Raw genomic sequence first — 17,491 nt, 5'->3', positions numbered from 1 at the left:
CAGTCGTCATGGGCCATTTTGGGTAGGTTAAAAGCAGATCTGCACGGTCCTAAAAGCAGGATCCCCTGACCTTCCGGAGCCAAAGCCCAGGCAAGTGCTGGTGCTTTGTGAGCAAGTTGTGGGCATAAGTAACAAACATAGTGAGGAATTTTGTTATAAATGCTAATAACCACATCTGAAATGGTGGACTAGTGAACATGCTGTTACATCTGTCACCCGGGGCTCATCCCTCGTCCCCTTCCCCAGGCAAGGTACGGATCCGGTCCCCAAGGGGCTTGGCGGTGCCGGCGGGACTTGGTGACAGCCACGAGCAAGATTTAGGATTTGGGCTTGAGCAGGGCGAGGGGCTGAGCGTCTGCGGGGGTCGTGCTCTGGGCAGGGGGTCAGGGCTGGTGGGGACAAGGAGAGGACATGGAAGGGACAAGGAGGGGACGAGCCACCTCTCCCAGCACTTTCCAGGCTGTCTCTGGCTGCAGCCGTTGCAGCCGTTGCCCAGGGAACAGCAGTCGGCTGCAAACAGACGCGGCGGCGGGGTGACGGTGAGCGGGGTCCTGGCTGGTGGGGGTCCCTCGGAGCCCGGGGAAGCCCTGTGGGGCCGTGGCTGTGCCGGAGCAGCGGTCCTGCCCGTGGGGTGCTGGGGGAAGGGGTTGTCCTGGGGCCCCCAAAGCTCTCCCTGTGCCCGGGGCTTCGGTGCTGGCTCAAACCCAGAGGTGAGGCGGAGCTGAGCCAGCTGCCGAGCACAAGAAGCCAAGACAGGTGCAGGGACGGTGGCAAAATCCCATTTGAGACCAAACCTCGGTGCCCGGCGGAGCAGGCAGGCAGAGAGGGAGCCCGATCCGGGCTGGGGCTGTGCCAGCCTGGCTCATGCTCGGCGGGAGCTTTATGGGGGCTGAAGGGGGCTCTGGGACCCGTTTCCCGGCTTCGTATGTTCCCTGTCCCCCTCTGTGCCCAACTCCAGCTCGCTGAGCAGCCGCACCTGGGAGGCTGCGTAGTTCAGAGCAGTGCTAAAATACTGTAGAGCAACTCTCACTCGTCCCGGCCACACCAGCGCTTCACTGGCCTGACACCGGGTCCTTGCAGCGGGCTGGACTTGGGCTGAAGGGTTTTTTTCTGTGGCTGGTGCCCACCTAGAGCCGAGCTGTAGACGCAGAGGCTGCCCGCCTGGCTTAGTGCCTGTGTCCAGCCCGCCTGCTGGGGGTTTCCAGCTGGGGCTTCAGACTGGAAAATCTTTGAAGGCTTCTCGGAAGGAGGCCGAAGCTGAGGATGGACTTGAGTGATGCTACCTCCAAGGGGATGTCCCAGGACGGACGGACACGTCAGGAGGCAGCCGTGCCGCCCCAGCAGGTGAGGGCAACACTGCAGCAAGCCGTGCCTGGCACAGGGTCTAAGGCCAGGACCTGGTGGAAGCAGAGACCCCAACCCCAGCACCAGGGGGGTTTCTCCTGGACACAGTTTGTCACCAGCACCCCCTGGGGAGGCAGAGCAGGCTGTGCTGCAGTGTTTCCAGCACTCAAGGGAGCACCCATGGGGCTGCATCCCACTCGGTGCAATCCTGCCCATGGGACCCAAAACACCCCTACCAGCAGCTGATGATGATTTGAAGCAGCAAATTCAAGAGCTGAGGTGAGCAGCAGTTTCCATTCAGCTCCCCCTTTTCCCACTTTTGTTATTAAACAAGCTCTGCGGGGCTGGAGCCTGCTCCCATAGCCTCTGCCCAGCCATCAATATTTGCTGAGCACCTGAGCTGCCGGCGAGTTACGTGACCCCAGCCTCGTCCCCGGGCTGAACGAAACCTTATCTCACCCAACGGGGCTGCAGCATCCAACCGGGCTTGTGCCTTGCATGGGAGACACGGGAAAAGCTGGGGGCCCTGGGGAAAAGGCAAAAGCTGATTCGGAGCCCCAAAAGAAGATGAAGTGGCGTGGAACAAGCCTCCCAAGGGCTCCTGCCCCGGACCCAAACCTCTCTCCCTTTCCAAGGGCCCCGTGGCTGCTGCCCAGGAGGAGGAAGGAGCACCGGGGGATGCACCGCCGGGTCCCCTACGGTCTCCTCTGGGGACAGGGGTCCCAAGAACCCTGTTCAGCACCTGGGATGGGTGGCAGGACACGACTGCATCGAAGACTGCCCCAGGAGACACCGCCACCGGGACACCATGCTCAGAAGGACCCCCCAAACCCACCCCAGCACTGCCTGACCCCACGGGGGCCATCTCCAGCCCTCATGGGGGTCACGGAGAGCAGGAACAGCAACAGAGGAGCTGGGAGGGCAACCAGCACGATGGCTCTGCCAGCCTGCTGTGGGTGGCCCAGCCGGGTCTGCTCTTCCAGGGGGACAAGCAGGGCAGCTGTCACCCCCTCGTGAGTACCAGCGGGCAGGAGAGCATCCGTGGTGCCACCTTGAGCTACCTGCCACTGTGGTGGCCTGCCCAGCTCTCCCGCCTAGCTCCGTCCCGTTCCTCCCAGGAGCTTTTTGGGGGATTTTTTTTTTTTCCTTGTTTTGTTCCCACTGCTAAGAGCCAGGAGCTGCTCTTCCTGCAGAGCCTGTCCTGGGCGTTGGGCTACAACAGCAGCCTGGCCGTGCACAGCCTGGCGGGCGGGGAGGACCGGGTGCTGCTGTACGTCTGCTCCCACACGGCCGTGATCCACGACGTCCCCGGGGGCCGGCAGTACCACCTGCAGGTCTGGCACGTGGCTCCCTCCTCTCCCTTTATCCCGAGCACCTTCCCCTTGTCCCTCGTCCTGGTGCCCACCGCCTGCACGTGGCCGGAGTAGCTGCCTGGGTGCTGTGGGCACGCTGGCTGCTTCGGGGACACCTGTAACCCCAGTGGGGACAGAGGGGGGAGAGCAGAGGACCCCTGGGAGAGACAACGAGGAGATCCCCGCAGCCAAGCCTGATGAATGCTTGAAACAAGCGGCCGGCCTGGAGCCCCCCGGTGCCTCTCTCTTTCCCCAACCAGGGCCACGCGAACGCCATTTCTTGCCTGTGCGTCAGCGAGGACCGGCGCTGGGTCGCCACCGCTGACCGAGGCCCAGACCCTCTGGTCATCGTGTGGGACGCCTTCTCGGGGTGAGCTGCTGGGAGCCTCCTCCGTGAAAGCCCCGCATGTCCTTGGGTCGTTGGGGGGGAGCGTGGGGGCGAGCCCTTTGCTTGGGAAGAAGGCCTGGGGAGGATGCTCAGCACCAGCGCCGGCTGCTTCAAATCCCACACCAGCGCCCTGCCTGCAGACAGCCTCCCCTCCCCACATTTAGGCGAGCAGAGGGCTTTTCTCCACAGGATACCCGTGCGCACCATCTTTGACAGCCACCCCGGTGGTGGGGTTGCCGCTATTGCCATCTCCCGGGACGCGAGGTATCTGGTGACCATTAGTTCTGGCAGGGTGCAGGTGAGGAAAATATTGCCGCCTTTGTGCTTTGTGTGATGGGTGCCCGGGAGGCTCTTCCTGTGGGTGGGGGGCAGGAGAGAGGGTCTGTGTGGGTTTTGCTGGATTTCACTAAACTGCATGCTGCGGAGCTGAGAAAGCAGGTCTGAACTTGGGATAAAAGCTCCTGATGTGCTTTCATTGAAGCAATTCGTAGCAGTGCTTCCTGAAATTAAGCTGTCAGGCCATGCTGCGTTTATCCTGCTCCAGTCTTTTATACCCCCCCCCCCCCCCAATCCTCTGCAGCCAGAGGTTGGGGCCTTCCTGGAGCTCTCAGGAAGCCACAAACGTCTCCTGGTTTCCCCCTTGTGACAGAAAGTTTGCCTGTGGAGGTGGACGTCTCACACCGAGAGCCCTGTGTGCAGCGCAGAGCTGAGGCCTGAATTTGGGCTCCAGGTGAGCGCCGCAGGGACCTGGGCCACCGCGCTCCGTTTGGTGTGCCTGGATAAATGCCGAAGTTTTGCCTGAAAGGATAAAGCAGGGAACATCGCTCAGCTTGGCATTAATGCGACTCTCACCTCTTAATTTCAGGCTTTTGTCATTTTTAACCCCCAAAATCCCTATGAGTTTGTCAGCAACAGCAAAACCCAGGTGATATTTTATCTGTGGGTGAGTAGGACTGTGGGGAGTTCTTCTAGCACCCAGCGTGCTCCCAGGGGGCCTGAAGGTGGCATGGGGCCAGGTGCCTGCCTGTATCTTGCACCAGGCCGGTCCCAGCCTCTCCCACCCGTGTTTCCCGTGTGCGTTTGTGAGCTTCGTGGTGGTCGTCAGCTTTTGGGAGAGGAGCAGGCGGAGGGAGAGGTGGTTTTGCATGCTCCGAGGGATCTTGGAGCCTTCCTGGCCCCGGGGCCCATCTCTTGTCCCCAGCTGAGGGTGGGGAAGGGACACGCAGGTGGTGCAGGGTGACATTATGGGCTGGCTGTCCTCACAGGGACTCACATTCTGCTCTCCCCACAGGGTGATGCCGGCCTGCAGTACAGCACTCCGCCTTTGACCAAGCAGGTGAGCGTGTGGGGAAGGCCGCATGGCCCCTGTTCGCCTTCCTGCTGGCGGCATCTCCATCCTGTCCCCCTCTGCTAAACACGTGGCAACGTCCCCAGCCTGTCCCCCTCGGTCTCCTGGGGGGGGACAAGCAGGGACAAGCATCGTCTCCTGGGGCTCACTCCTGCAAGGAGAGCTGTCTGCAGTAGTCCCAGCTCGGGGCAGGCAGGGACCAAATTGGAGAGCCCAGGACTAACTTGTGGCCCCGCCACTCTCTCTGCAGACCTTCAACAGCGTGGTGGGGCACTTCAGCCAGTCGGCTTTCCACTTTAACAACGCGCAGGCTCTGACGGGCACCTCAGCCGGGAAGCTGGTGGTGTGGGACACGGCCTGTGCCCGCTCCCTCTCCGAGGAGGCGCAGGCCCAGCCACACAGCACGAAGGCCACCAAGCTGGTGCCGATGCAGAGGAGCAGCATTACGGTGCTGACGGTGCTGGAGAGGTAAGGAGCCGGTGCTGTCCGTAGCCATGGGTCTATAACCGGGCACCTCAGCCCAGAAACGGCAGAGATAACGGTGGTGAACTACTGGCGAGTGCTGCAGTTTTACACTTGGCCATGTGCAAGGACCAGGCAAATCCAAGCAGGAAAGTGCTGCTGATTTATGAGACGCTGCTCCTGGTTTTATTTATCTATTTCCCCCCCAACAAATTATATTGAGTAAGAAAAAAAAATATATGTTGAAACCTCCTGGCAATGTGATCCCAGCTCTCCCAGCACCTCACAGGTTGGCCGTGGTTGCAGAGGACCCAGCCACATCTCTCTCAGCCTCCCGGCCTCTGCCGGCAGAGGGAGCAGGCAGCCTCCGAGCAGCCCTGGGGACAGCGCTGGGGACACGGCAGGGTCACAGCAGAGCCCGGCGGCTGCTGCCCTCGTCTATAAGGGGCTCTTCTCACGCACTTGTGCGGAGAAAAGGCAGAAGGGAAGAGATTTGTTTCTACCCAGCAAATACTTGGCCGTTCTCCATCAGCATGCTGCTCAGACGCTTTCCAGGGTGTTCCATGGGCCTCATCAGGACAGCTCAGGGACAGGCGCTGCGTGTCCCCACGGCCACTCCGTGTCCCTGCCCCGTGGGTTGCACTGGTGGAGCAGAGGGCAGGACAGACCCTGCTCACGGTGCCTCTCAGCACACGAGCCCTAACGCAGAGCTTTCCCTTCCCTCCAGCTGCATAGTGACAGGGGACGTGAAAGGCCGGGTGAAATTCTACAACGGGCAGCTGCAGCTCCTGGCCTGCTACAGCCACAGCGGCGTGGGGCCCGTTTGCTCCATCTCCTTCTCCAAATCCCCTCCTGAGCCTCCTGATGCCGCCTCAGCCTGCTCCAGCGCCGGCAGCCAGCCCTTCACCACTGGGTGAGCCCCCCCCCATAAACCCAGCTTTCTGCATCTGCCCTGCGGGCACTTCCTAGTGCCCTCCACAAACTGGTGGCCCCAGCACGTCTCAGATCACGAGCCGGGCGCGATGCCTCGGTGCAGGCTGGAGAAGTGTTGGTTAATGCCAGCACAGGGACAACCAGCTGGGCACGGAGCTGCGCAGCTCCTCTGTCACGTAGCCGGCACGCCAGGCAGGGCTAATGCCGAGTCCACAGCTCCTGCTGAGCCCCTTAATCCTCCCGCCTTAAATCCCTCCCCAGTGGCTATTTCCAGTCAGATTTTACCACCGCTGGGTGAGATAATCCAGGTGGTGCAGCGCTGGGCTGCACGGCGCAGCTTGGGGCCTTGGGGCAGCCCCAGCGGGGACGTGGCGGTGCCCGAGGGGCTGTAGGAAGTCCGTGGGACAGATGATGCTGTTCTGGGGCTGCAAACCATATGGCCACTGCTCCTGCTGAGACTCTTCTAGCAGCGTATGTCCATCGCCGCATGTGTTTTCCTAAGAGCCACGTGGAACAGGTTCCTCTCCGACCCGGAACAGTGCCCGGGAAGTGTCCTGTTTTCCCAAGTTGTTCCATGTCACCTTGCACCTCTTTCTGGCAGCTCCTGCCACTCGTGGCTGCTCCAGGGAGCACCAAAGGCAGAAAACCAAAGGCGAAGCTGAAGGACTGCTGTCGCCTGGCTGCCTCTGCAGGAGGCCCAGCATCCTCCGGAGGCCAGGCCAGAGGAGCAGAAACCAGCGGTGGCCACGGGCCGGCTAGCAATGGTGGCTGCAGTCACGCACGTCCAGCGGGGCTGGGCTCCTCTGCCTCAGCCCCACACGGTCCTCTCCTGACCCTTCTGCGGGGCCCAGGCTCTCGGTCCTCAGTCCTGTTTGCCTGATTATTCAGTCGCCTGCTTTACCCGTCACCATTTAGGCGGCGGGACTGTCCTCACTGCGCTGCAGCTGGCGCGGCCGAGCCGACGAACAGACGGCCGCTCTGTCTGCGCCGCGGGTCTCGAGCCGTCCTCTGCCCCGTCTGCGGCAGCACGGCCAACTTGCAGCCACTGACAGTGGTGGTGTGGGGACAAGTGAAAGGACTATTCAGAGAACCCTCAATTGCTCGTTTGTCCATCTCACACACCAGTGACTTGCAAACGGCAAAAGCTACCCAGATGGCGTTCGTCTTCTAACTTGACTACCCAAGTAGAAAAGGGAACTGGCTCCAGTGTCGTCCTGTGGAGATTCCCCAGGGCGCAGACACAGGGTGCCACCTGCCTTCCAGGTCAACAAGCGTCTGCGTACTGTGTATCGCAAAACATAAGCGATCGTCCTGCTAAGTTGACAAAAAGAGACTGTGTAATATCGCTCGGAGGGACACGAGCCAGCTAGTCTGATTCATCAAATTTTGTTTCTCTCACTAAACAGGAACTTTATCCTTTCAACCTCTGATGCAACAGTGCTCCATGTTGCAACAGACGGGACAAACTTTGAAAAAGTAATGGAAGAGGCCAAGAAGGCAACAACTGCCATCGCCTGTCACCCCCGGCAGGCACTGCTTGCTGTGGGCAGTCACTGCGGGCTGCTCAAAGTGTGGGACTACCAGCAGCCCAAGCACCTCGTTAGCAGGATATTTACTGAGGCCGGCATCCAGTGCTTGTCCTATGACCCCGAAGGTATCCCGCTCTAGTGATGTACGCATGTGCCAAGCTTCCCAAAGGAGGGAGCGTGTTGGGATTGTTTTCTGGTGGGCTTTGCAGGTTGCTTTCTGGCCGCCGGCTTCACTGATGGAAGCGTGTACATCCTCGACGCCATTTCCCTTCAGTCCTGCTGTGAAGCCTTCAGGTTCTCGCGGGGCGCCGTGACTCACGTCAGCTTCTCCCACGACTCCAAGTACCTCGCAACCGCTGTAAGCCCGCTCGGTCCTCTCCAAAGCACGGCTCCCGGGAGCTGGGATTGCCACATGCAGCTGCCCGATTTGGAGCTGTCTGCCCCAGTGCTTCCTCGGGGCAGCCACCCTCACCCTCTGGGGGGGCTGCAGAGCTGGCAGGGCTGGCATAAGCCCCAAGGGGAAACATGCAGCTGCCTGCTGCCAGCCAGGGGATGTGCCCGGGGGGACTGTGGCACGTTGACCTTCATGCTCTCGTTCCAGGACGAGAAATATGCGGTGACTGTTTACAGAAGAGTCCTGCAAAATGGGCAGAGATGCTGGGAACACCTGGCAGGGCTCCACTCCCACTACAAACCCATCCGGAGCATCCTGTTCGGGGTCCAGCTGGACAGCAACGAGCCCCGGCTCCTGAGCCTCGGGGAGGACCGGCAGCTGGTACGTGGATGGGAGAGCCTGAAGGGCAGCGGGGCGTTGTGGTCGAAGTCCTGGCTGGACAAGAGAGGGTGAGAGCCTGTGGTTCTGCAGCTCCGTGTCTCTCCCCACCGGCTGTTTGTCAGCCTGACCTCGAGGCAGATCTGCCCGGGTTTTGGAGATGAGCCTCTGCTCTGCGGGCTGCTCTCCCCGGATGCTGCAACGGCCGCTAGATCCAGTTAATCCTCCAGGTCCAGGATGCTGGCAGATCGCCGTGCTTCCTTGTCTTCCCTCCAGGTGGAATACGACCTGAGCAGCAGCAGCAAGGACCGGCTGGTGATCTCGCACAGGGACCGGGTAGAGCAGGTTGCCGTGCCCCTGTGCTTGGCCTGGTACCCCCAGTTCGGCACCGAGTCCTTTATCCTCACGGCCAACAGCTGCTACAAAATGAAGCTCTACAACACGACGACCAAAATGTGCAGGTAGGGGGGAGATTCAGTCCCAAGCCCCCTCACCTTCTGCCCGGGAGCCCCAACCTGAGTCTCTGTTCTCCTCTGCCCTGCTGCCACCCATGAGCATGTGTTTGTCCATCCGTGATGCAGATGGTGGGGTGGCTGCAGGGCCCCAGGGCTGCTCCACTCTTGTGTCTGCTCTGCTCCTCACAAACGTGGCAGTCTAGGAAGGCTGTGGCTGCAGCTGGGTCTCGGTCTGCCCAGCACGTTGGACTTGAGACTCATCGGCTGGGCATCAGCTGAGGAGATAGGAGCCCACAGGATCAGCAAAGCCCAGGGACTGATCCCTGAGCACTAAATTCCTCTCTTAGCCCCGGTGTGGTCCCTTCTGGACAGGGATCCTGTGCGATCCTGTGCTCTCAGTGGGTATCACAGAGCCTTTGCACCCACACCTCCCCTTATTCACCCATCCTCATGCACCACAGCCGTTCAGAGGGGGAAAATGTTTTTGTGAGCCCTAGAATGGGTGGCAATGTTGTTTGCCTTTAGAAAGACCCTTCTGGGACCAACCTATGGCTCCCCGCTGGAGAAGATACAAATCCTCCCAACAAGGAGCACTACGGAGCCCCAGAAATGCTATCTGGCCTACATTACACAGGACAAGGTAGGGAGCCCCACATTTCTACTCTTACAGGGAATATTTTTATATCTTACAGGGAGTATTTTTATTTTTTATAGTATTTTTTATATTTATATCTATCCAGGGAGTTTGGGGTTTGGACCCGATGATCTCTTGAGGTCCCTTCCAACCCCTACAATTCTGTGATTCTGTGATTTTGGAGCACTCCTGGCTTGGCCAGGGGGATGAAGGGAACCTGCCCTCGCAGAGCCAGGAGAAGTGAACTACTAAAGAGTGGAGACACTTAAAAACTCCTTGTTTGGGGCAAGGGCTGGTGTAGAGGTGACAGTCACCGGGGGAATGTCACTGCAGAGCAAATCGTGCACCGGCTGCTCTGGCCTTCCTGCGGGAGCCCCAGCCCTCACCTCCTCCTCTTCCCTTGCAGGTGGGCCTGCAGATTTTGCCTGTCGATGGCAACCCCCACAAGTCCTCAGCTTTCATTTGCCACCCAGATGGCGTCTCGGACCTGGCCTGCTCCTACGACGGGCGCTACGTCTTTACGGCGGGGGGGAACGACCGCACTGTTCTGAAATGGGAGGTGAACCTGAAGTGAGTACCACAGGGAGGAGAAGGGAGTCTTGTCGTGGCTTTCCACAGCTGCTTGGCCAGCACAGCTGAAGCTAATGTTTCCCAGAGTTTACACTGAGAATGGGGCTTTTGTCCTGGAAGGTCTCTGTTGGTGTCCGGAGCAGCTAAAGCCAGGTCTCCCAGCTATTTCTCTTCCCTCTCTTTGCATCAGCCATGCAGAGATGGCTCACATGCTACACAGGGGGTGCAGTAAATGAGCGCCTATAAAATTCTCCAGCCTGGGAAATGGTATCCAAATGCCAAGAAATTGAGGGATTTCTGGTCTTGTGAGAGTCTGGCTGCTGGGATAGGGATTATCTGGTTAGGGGATCAGGAGGAGCTGCAGGAGGAGTGTACGGGGCCACAGCCGATACAAAAAAGTCTGCTCTCCAAATGGGATAGGCCAGCATTTGCGAGGAAATCCCCACTGCATTTGAAGGCTGGATTTAGGACAAGCCACCGTAATCCTATAAAGCTCTGCTTACACGAGCAAACGGACTGCAGTAAACGGGACGGCTGAAGGAGCCAAGGCTGCTTTGCTCCTGAGGCATCCCGGGCTCCGGCCCAGCGTGCCAGCCCCGAGATCCTCTGCCAGGTTTCCTCTGCCCTTGCCAGGGTGTGTGGCCCCTTGTGGCCTGCCAGGCGGGTCCTGGCCCGAGGGACGTGTGCTCCTGGAGGTCCCATGTGGCAGGAGCTGGATACCATTGCTCGGCACGCCAAGGAATGAAGCTTGCTGCAACATGGACACTGGCAGAGGGCTCGCTGCAAGCACCCAGTGCATGCACGCACATTGGAAGGGAGCAACAGCTGGGAGAGCCATGTGGCCTCCTGTTTTTGGGGTGTGCTGCCCCTGTGAAACGCCCCTCATCTTCCTAGGAGGCACGTTTCATGGCTTAGCACGCAGTGGTCCTGTGTAAACGGCTCCTGCAGGTACTGCCCGCGCAGCGCAGAGCCAGGAGGGTGCTGAGCTCGCTCACCTCCGTGTGCCAGAACAATGAAACCTGGGTGGGAAAGCAATGGGCTTATTTATTTGCTTTTCCACTTTGTGTGGCTTAAGCAGTCGGGGGTCAGAATAAGCGACATTTTAAGGAAGGCAATAGAATATAAATGATCCGTCTTTATAATGGTTGGCCGGAGTCCAGGCAACATTGAATTTCTGTGTAATTTGTTTTTGGAGCGGAGCTCTTGATGAGCTAATTATCATTTTATTGCTGCTCCTGGCATCTTGTGCATCTCCACTGTGTTTAATACCCAAATAACTTAATTATGAAAAAAAAAAAAAAGCACCAGGCTTGCAAAAACCGCGCGGAAGCAGCGCAACAGAGGTGTGCATCGAAGCTGCAGCCCTGCTGCGGGCGCGGGGTGTTGTGCGGCAACGCTATGCCGAGATGGTGCTGCCAGGCTCCGTTCCCTCCTTCATCTGCACAAACCGAGGCGATCCTTCTGGCTCCAGCTGCCTGGGAATGGAAACGGCGAGGCGCTGCGTCCGTTTAACGTGGGCTGCACCTGTGGCACCGCCGCTCGCGCTCGCAGCGTAAGGGGTTGCGCTGAGCTGTCGGGGAAGGACGTGTTGGAGCGAGGGACAGGGAGCTGGCTTTGTGTGGTTTCTTGCACACACCGAGTCCCGGCGCCCCGCACGTTCAAAATGCTGATCTAGCTAATTCGTCTCCCTCAATGTCTCTATAAGGAAGCAGGAAAGCTAAATGCCAGACACCCAGCTCGAGCCCATGGAAAAGCTGCTGGCTCCCAGCCCCACGCTCGTTCCCCCAAACAAGAGGGCCATTCAGGAATAATTAATTCCCACACTGTGCTATTGTATGTAAAACCTGGGTACGAAATATGCTGTAGAAGTGCAGGCTGATGATGAAACCGCACACGGTTCAAGGCAATGCTTCTCCTTCCTGCATTCTGAGGCCGGGGGATTTTATTTATTTATCGAAAGTGTCTCTGAACAATGGCTAGAAAGGGAAATGAGAAATCTCCCCCCGCGTGAACCCTTCTTGCACCTTCTTTTCTCTGCCCGTGCCAGTGCCTTGGAGGCTGTTGCGTCCCTGGGTGGGGAGGACCTGGTCCCGTTCTACAGCCTGCTGGAGGGTGGCCGAGAAGGCGAATTCTTCAGGGTAATTGTGCTCACCGTGACTGCTGCGCAGCAACATCTGGTTGGAGTTTAAGATTCATTTATACAGGCCTGACATTTCTTTAGTTTTTTGTCCAGATCGCCTTTAACAGCGGTCTCATTGATACGCCTGTTAGCGAACCTTAAAAGAAGCCTTATCTCCCTCGCCTGTTGGTCACTGAACCCTACAGTGTCTCGTTTGAATCCCTCGCAGGAGCTGGAAGACTATTTCTACTATGTGCAGCTGCGCAGCCAAGGCATCGACACGCTGGAGACCAGACAGGTGTCAACGCATATTCCCTTGGAGGAAATTCCTTCTGTAATGAGAGCAATGGGATTTTATCCATCAGAGGAAGAGGTTTGTCAGTTGTTTTTATTATTATTTAAAAAAAAAAAAAAAGAGAGAGCAAGAATGATTGCATTCACTGAGCAGCCTGAGGGCCAGATTCAGACCTTTGCCATGCTGGATGGCTGCAGGGCGTATCTGCTGGTTTAAATGTCTTTAGCTTGGTCTGCATCAGTATTGTAGCGATCAGAATCCGGCAGCACATTTCTAAAACAGCAATGGCTTGTCACTGAAGAGCTGGACAGCTGCAGGGGTAGGCTGGACAGACCTGGAGCCTGAGAGTTCAGAAACTCTCACCCAAAGGTGCCCTCGGGGTCAGGCTGAGTGCCCCGAGCCCCAAACCCCACAGCCAACACCTCTGTAGAGAGCTGGGTTTCAGAGGATGAACTGAGAAAGCTGAGGAATGACATTGTGGACAAGCTGGCCATGGTCCTGGGCAACCTGCTTGTGGGGGGAGGTTGGACCAGATGACCTCCAGAGTCCCAACTTCAGCTGTCCTCTGCTTCCGTGCTTCTGTGAGTCTTCCTTTGGCTCCCAAGGCACAAGTCTCCAGCTTTCCATAGCCCTTAGGCTAAAGTACCTTGTGTGCAGGCAATGTTGTGCTTTGGGCCCTCCGACTTCCAGGAGAGTCTGAACTTCTGTGCTTCTTGGTTATGGGTGAACCCAGTCTGGGAGGAGATAGCCAGAGCATGCTCCACGCACTACTGCTGCGGGTGGGAGTGCCCAGCTCCGTGCTTTTGGGATGTCGACAGAGCCTCTTTTTCTTGTTCTGTCTCGGGCTGATGAAAGAACGGTTTTAGATGGAGCCAGCAGCTTTTATTCCCACGGAACGTAAAGCTCTTTCATAACTGATAAACTCTGCAGAAGCTCTCTCTGAGCTTGCCTTTGAGGTTGCAGCAGAGGAACTTCCTATCAAACATTTCTTAAGAGCTTTTTAGCTTCAAATTTTACAGCAGGCAACGACAAGTGATTTAATAAGGGTGCTGCTGCTTCTCCCTTTGTAGCTTTTTCTACGAGGCCGATTGCGTTGTATACAGACCTCATTTGTAACCTGGCAAAAGGGCAATTAAAACGCATCCAAAAAAAAAAATAATTACAGAATCTGATGCAAGGAGATTTAAATAACAACCTCCTAGCACCAGATACAGCCCTTCAGCGCAGGAGGGGTTCTCCCAAGGGAAGCAGCACGTCGCCGCACTCCCTTCGGCTTTCCGTGGGGGTGGCTGCCTGCGTCTCCGCCGACTGTGCCGGACCCCCCGGTGCTGCAGGTCGGTGCCATCCCATCTGCCCGGCCGTGTCCCTGCCAGGGAGCCCGCAGCAGGCTTGCTTTGGAGCCCCGGCACCCCCAGAACATTCCTCCAAGCTGGGACTGCTTTGTCCTTGTGTCAGGCTGCGGTGTTATTCCCTGGTGCTTTGTTAGAGCTTCTCCTTGGCTCATTGCATTTTTGCCTCTTGGGGACAGAGAAAACGTATTCCTCCAAGAAATGTCTCCGGAAGAATAACCGTTAACCCCCCCCCCCCCCCAAATCAAAATCACAGCAGCGTTTCAGGCGTGGAAAGAGGTGCTAAGCTGCTGGGAAAGCAGGCAACCTACAATCTGCTTCTCAAAGCAGGCAGGACAGTATTAAAATGCAGAATGTCCATCTCTCTCCGGAGTATTTTAATAAAGGAAAAGCAGGAGGGAGAAAAAACAGCTTGGGCTGAGTAGCGAGGCTTTGGGGAATTGGTGTTTTTGTCTGTAGTTCAGTGGGGCTGATAAAAAACCTAATCCCAGATCAGCCAGAGCTGAGTCAAATTGACTGTTCTCGCCTGGCACGGCATTCACTACAGGGAAAACATAAGGCTAAGATTTCCCCCTTCCCTGGGCTTCATTCAGTGGAAAAACTTGTGACACGAGGACAAAGGCTGAACGCAGCGTCCTCCCCGGGGAGGTCTTGCATCAGCTTCCCTCCCCGGGGGGGATGCACGCACGGTGTGTGCCGGCACGGGGAAAGCTCCTGGTGCTTCTTCGCTGCCTGTGTCTATGCGAGGGGCTGCGCTTCGGGACACGAGGGCACAGAGGGCAGGGAGCAGGAGCTGCCCGTCGGACCCACAGGCATGCTGCCAGCTGGGCTGACAAACAACGCCGGGCCTCAGGAAAACCGCGGGCACCCAGCACGGCCGGTGTGTGGCACAAGCAAGTTTCAGAATTGTCCCGTGCCGTGGCAGAGTTTGCTGGTGTCTGCTGGGGTGTGGAGGTCCCTTGTGCAGCCTGGTTGTGTCAGGAGTTGTGTGCACGTATTTTTGTAGCAGGCTGGTATATTTACTGCTCTGCGGGTTGCCTGCCCGCTGTCCCCAGAGCGCAGACACAGCTGCAGCAAGGGTACTGCGGACAGCTGCAAAGTCACGGGGAGCCCTCGCCATGCAGCCCCTGGGGACGGTTTCTTCCCCTTCTCGCAGCGGTAACATGCAGCTTCCTGGGCAACGTGCTTATCTGAGAGGGACAGATATGGCAGAGTGCTGCAGGATTTACGCTGTTAGCATTAATGTAATTTGGAGCAGAAACAGCTCACTTATACTTGCGTAAATCTAGAGCAACTCCATTGGCACCACTGAGAGCTATCACAACAGCAAATAGAGGAAATCCAAAATGATTATGCATCTGCTACACCCGTCTTTAGCTGAAATTGTCTTAACAACGAGCCCGTGACCATTAGCTGGGTCCATCCTCAGCTGCTGAGCACTACTGCACTGCTGGGATCTGCCGTGACACCTGCGGCGCCATTTGGGGGATCAGAAGCCGTCCCGATGCTCTCCAAAAAGCAAATGTCTAACTATCCCTCTTGCCTTCATCTGTAGATCGAAGAAATGATAAATGAAGTAAAATTCAGCGAGTATGTGGACACTGGAGAACAAGTGACAAAAATCAATTTAGGGGATTTTATCAAACTTTATATAAATCATCGGCCTGCATTTGGCTTGTCAATGAAAACCATACGGCGAGCGTTTCAGGTTCTTGGTTATGACAATGAGAATGGAGACAAAGTTATTGACAGGGGAGACTTACTGTTGCTGCTTCAGTGCAGAGGTGAGTTATTTTTCTAATATTAGTTTTATGCTTGCTAGTTCTGTCTTCAATTTCAGAATGTATTCACTGCAGCAAAAAATTAATCTGGAACTATAGCTTGGTAACCAGGGCAGGCGTGGGGAGCCACCTGCCTTAGGATTTTAAACTGAATAATCACGTCTGTTGTCTCAGCTGCACTTCTTTTGCTGCTCTGGAAATTTCTGATGGTCTGAAGGATGTTTTCTGTCAAACGATGAGTATGGATCTTGGCAAACCGTATCCTTCCTCCAGTATACCCTTATCTGAATTACCATTCCCCACACAGTTTCCAGACAGGTTGTAAAAAGCAGGAAAAGAGGGTGACAAGAGAGGAGGGATGAAATTGGTCGGAGTCTTGGACTGAAGCTAGGTATGAAATCTGAAAAGATGGGATGGTTTCGTTCATCTCAATCAGAGGGAACACTGTAAAGGCATGTAAAAACGTACTTATGGCCAACGCTAGAGTGGTAAATTACATGCTGCTATTGTCTTGCTCCTGCTGTCAAAACAGGGAGCTTTTAGTGCAGCTGAGCACTAAAACAGGTAGAGGAAAATGCTGTTTTACTTAGCAAAGCACCCAGTAAAACTCCTGGCCACAAAGATCTGTGGGAAACGAGGATTCAAGCAATGTGAGAAAGGTTAGTTATTTATATGGATGCTGTGAACATCCATAAATAGATAATTAGACAGGATAGAACAGTTTCATAACAAATCTATAACCTTATGCTTCAGGGTACAAGCCAACCACAAGCTGGGAACAAGCGCTATGTTCGCTTAATCCCAGGATATTAGAATAAAACTTTCCTGTACCATCCTCTTCCTCCTCTGTGCAGAAATGACTACAGCCCCAGGCACAGAGCTACCTGGTCTGTGGTCTGTCCTGGGCCAGGCATTCAGTGGGAACAGCAGCTCAGGCTCCTGCAAGTGCAACATAGCCTAAAGAGCCATCTGCATCAGATTCTCTCCCTTTGATAGGCATTTTTGCCCCAAATGCATGCAAGATAGGGGAACCATTTTCCTTGGGATCAACATTTTCCTGTGTTGGAATCATGTGTTCTGATCGGTGATGTGGCCCATGTCTCAGAGAAGCCAAGTGCCCTTCCAAACTACCCTTTTTTGTTTGTACATCGTTCTTGTTTGAGTTGTCTTCTGTTTTTTGTGCTAATGACACCGTAACCCAAGAGGCTTGTTTTACTTTATCGCATACAGGAGAGCATATGACGGAGGACGAGCTGGCACAGTGTCTGACCGCCCTGCTGGGCAGGCATTCAGAGGGAGGAAGATCTGACCTGGACACGTGCGATCCCTCAGGTACGGGATTAGCATTCTGCACTGCACAGAGGCAGGATTGCTTCACTTCCCAAACAGAGTAATTTAAATTGCAAGCCCATTACCCTGTTAGGCCAAGAGCTGTCAAAAACGCTGAGATGGGATTGCAAGAATAGTCATAGAGCCGTAGATTGTCCTTCGTCCATGCAACAGTTACATTGGTGTCTCTGAAAATAAATGAACAATGAAATGTAACTGAGACCTGACAGGATTGCATTGCTCTTTGTCTGCTGGCTTGGAACCAGAACTGGAGACACAGAGTGGAAGGTTTACACGCCAAAGTCCACAGGCAAAAAGGAATCCTGCACTATGCAAATTACAGTGTTGACTTCACCCAGGCTGCAATGCCCACTGTAACAGAACTCTTGATAATAACCATGTTTGTGTACGGTTAATGTCCCATCCTACACCGGTCTAGAGCAGTGAATCACAGCGCTGATTTCACCCACGTCGCTCTGCCCATTGTCATTGGGACTGCTGATGAGCACCATGCTTTGTGCAGCTCACGTCCCAGTCCCCACCAGTCTAGAACAGCGCCTGGTGAGCTGCTGGCAGCAGCTGTGTGCCGTGCAGCAACCACCTGGCACCGCACACCGACTGCAGTCCCTGGGTGCCTGAGGATCCCAGAATCATGTCAAACCGATGGAGTGTAAAAATTGTCTGGTCCCTTGGCTCTTCTGCAGTCTGTATGTACTGCAAGGTGATTCAGCCTCACACATTTAGCAGTTTTTCCCCGATAAGAATGTATAAAGTGTTAAGCTAGTAAGCCAATACTTTATGATTACTCCATACATCGTTAAAAGCATTCCA

At 55.9% G+C, this 17,491-nt stretch overlaps 1 protein-coding gene across 3 annotated transcripts; it reads left to right on the top strand.

The window, feature by feature from the left end:
• Window positions 1-101: 101 nt before the first annotated feature.
• On the top strand, window positions 102-15,243 carry CFAP251 (cilia and flagella associated protein 251). 3 transcript variants are annotated; one of them, XR_014573610.1, is made up of 19 exons: window positions 102-539; window positions 1,132-1,344; window positions 1,980-2,357; window positions 2,538-2,678; window positions 2,957-3,066; window positions 3,274-3,382; window positions 3,734-3,814; window positions 3,950-4,027; window positions 4,376-4,420; window positions 4,683-4,900; window positions 5,622-5,807; window positions 7,234-7,481; window positions 7,566-7,714; window positions 7,958-8,131; window positions 8,405-8,589; window positions 9,113-9,223; window positions 9,624-9,787; window positions 11,835-11,925; window positions 12,136-12,184. XR_014573610.1 is itself a non-coding variant. In XM_083804257.1 (19 exons), exons 2-18 carry the CDS (start codon window positions 1,264-1,266, stop codon window positions 12,242-12,244), a joined length of 2,571 nt encoding a protein of 856 aa, XP_083660383.1. In that variant the 5' UTR covers window positions 102-539; window positions 1,132-1,263; the 3' UTR covers window positions 12,245-12,279; window positions 15,106-15,243. The 3 variants fall into 3 exon arrangements, 2 of the variants coding, with proteins under 2 accessions (XP_083660383.1, XP_083660384.1); XM_083804257.1 differs by lacking the exon at window positions 11,835-11,925 and adding an exon at window positions 15,106-15,243 and having other exon boundaries at window positions 9,109-9,223; window positions 12,136-12,279; XM_083804258.1 differs by lacking the exon at window positions 11,835-11,925 and having other exon boundaries at window positions 12,136-12,273.
• Window positions 15,244-17,491: the final 2,248 nt, after the last annotated feature.

Source organism: Anser anser (assembly GCF_964211835.1).
Source record: "Anser anser genome assembly, chromosome: 18".
Lineage (NCBI taxonomy): Eukaryota > Metazoa > Chordata > Aves > Anseriformes > Anatidae > Anser > Anser anser.
The sequence above is the reverse complement of the archived record's forward strand: the minus strand, read 5'-3'. Positions and strand labels throughout refer to the sequence as shown.

Bases quoted from the DNA above. Each gene is read 5' to 3' on its own strand.
- CFAP251 (XM_083804257.1), top strand. From the start codon at position 1,264: ATGGACTTGAGTGATGCTACCTCCAAGGGGATGTCCCAGGACGGACGG. The intron at 1,345-1,979 runs GTGAGGGCAACA...TCCCTTTCCAAG, and splicing joins CAGCCGTGCCGCCCCAGCAG to GGCCCCGTGGCTGCTGCCCA. The intron at 2,679-2,956 runs GTCTGGCACGTG...TTCCCCAACCAG, and splicing joins GCCGGCAGTACCACCTGCAG to GGCCACGCGAACGCCATTTC.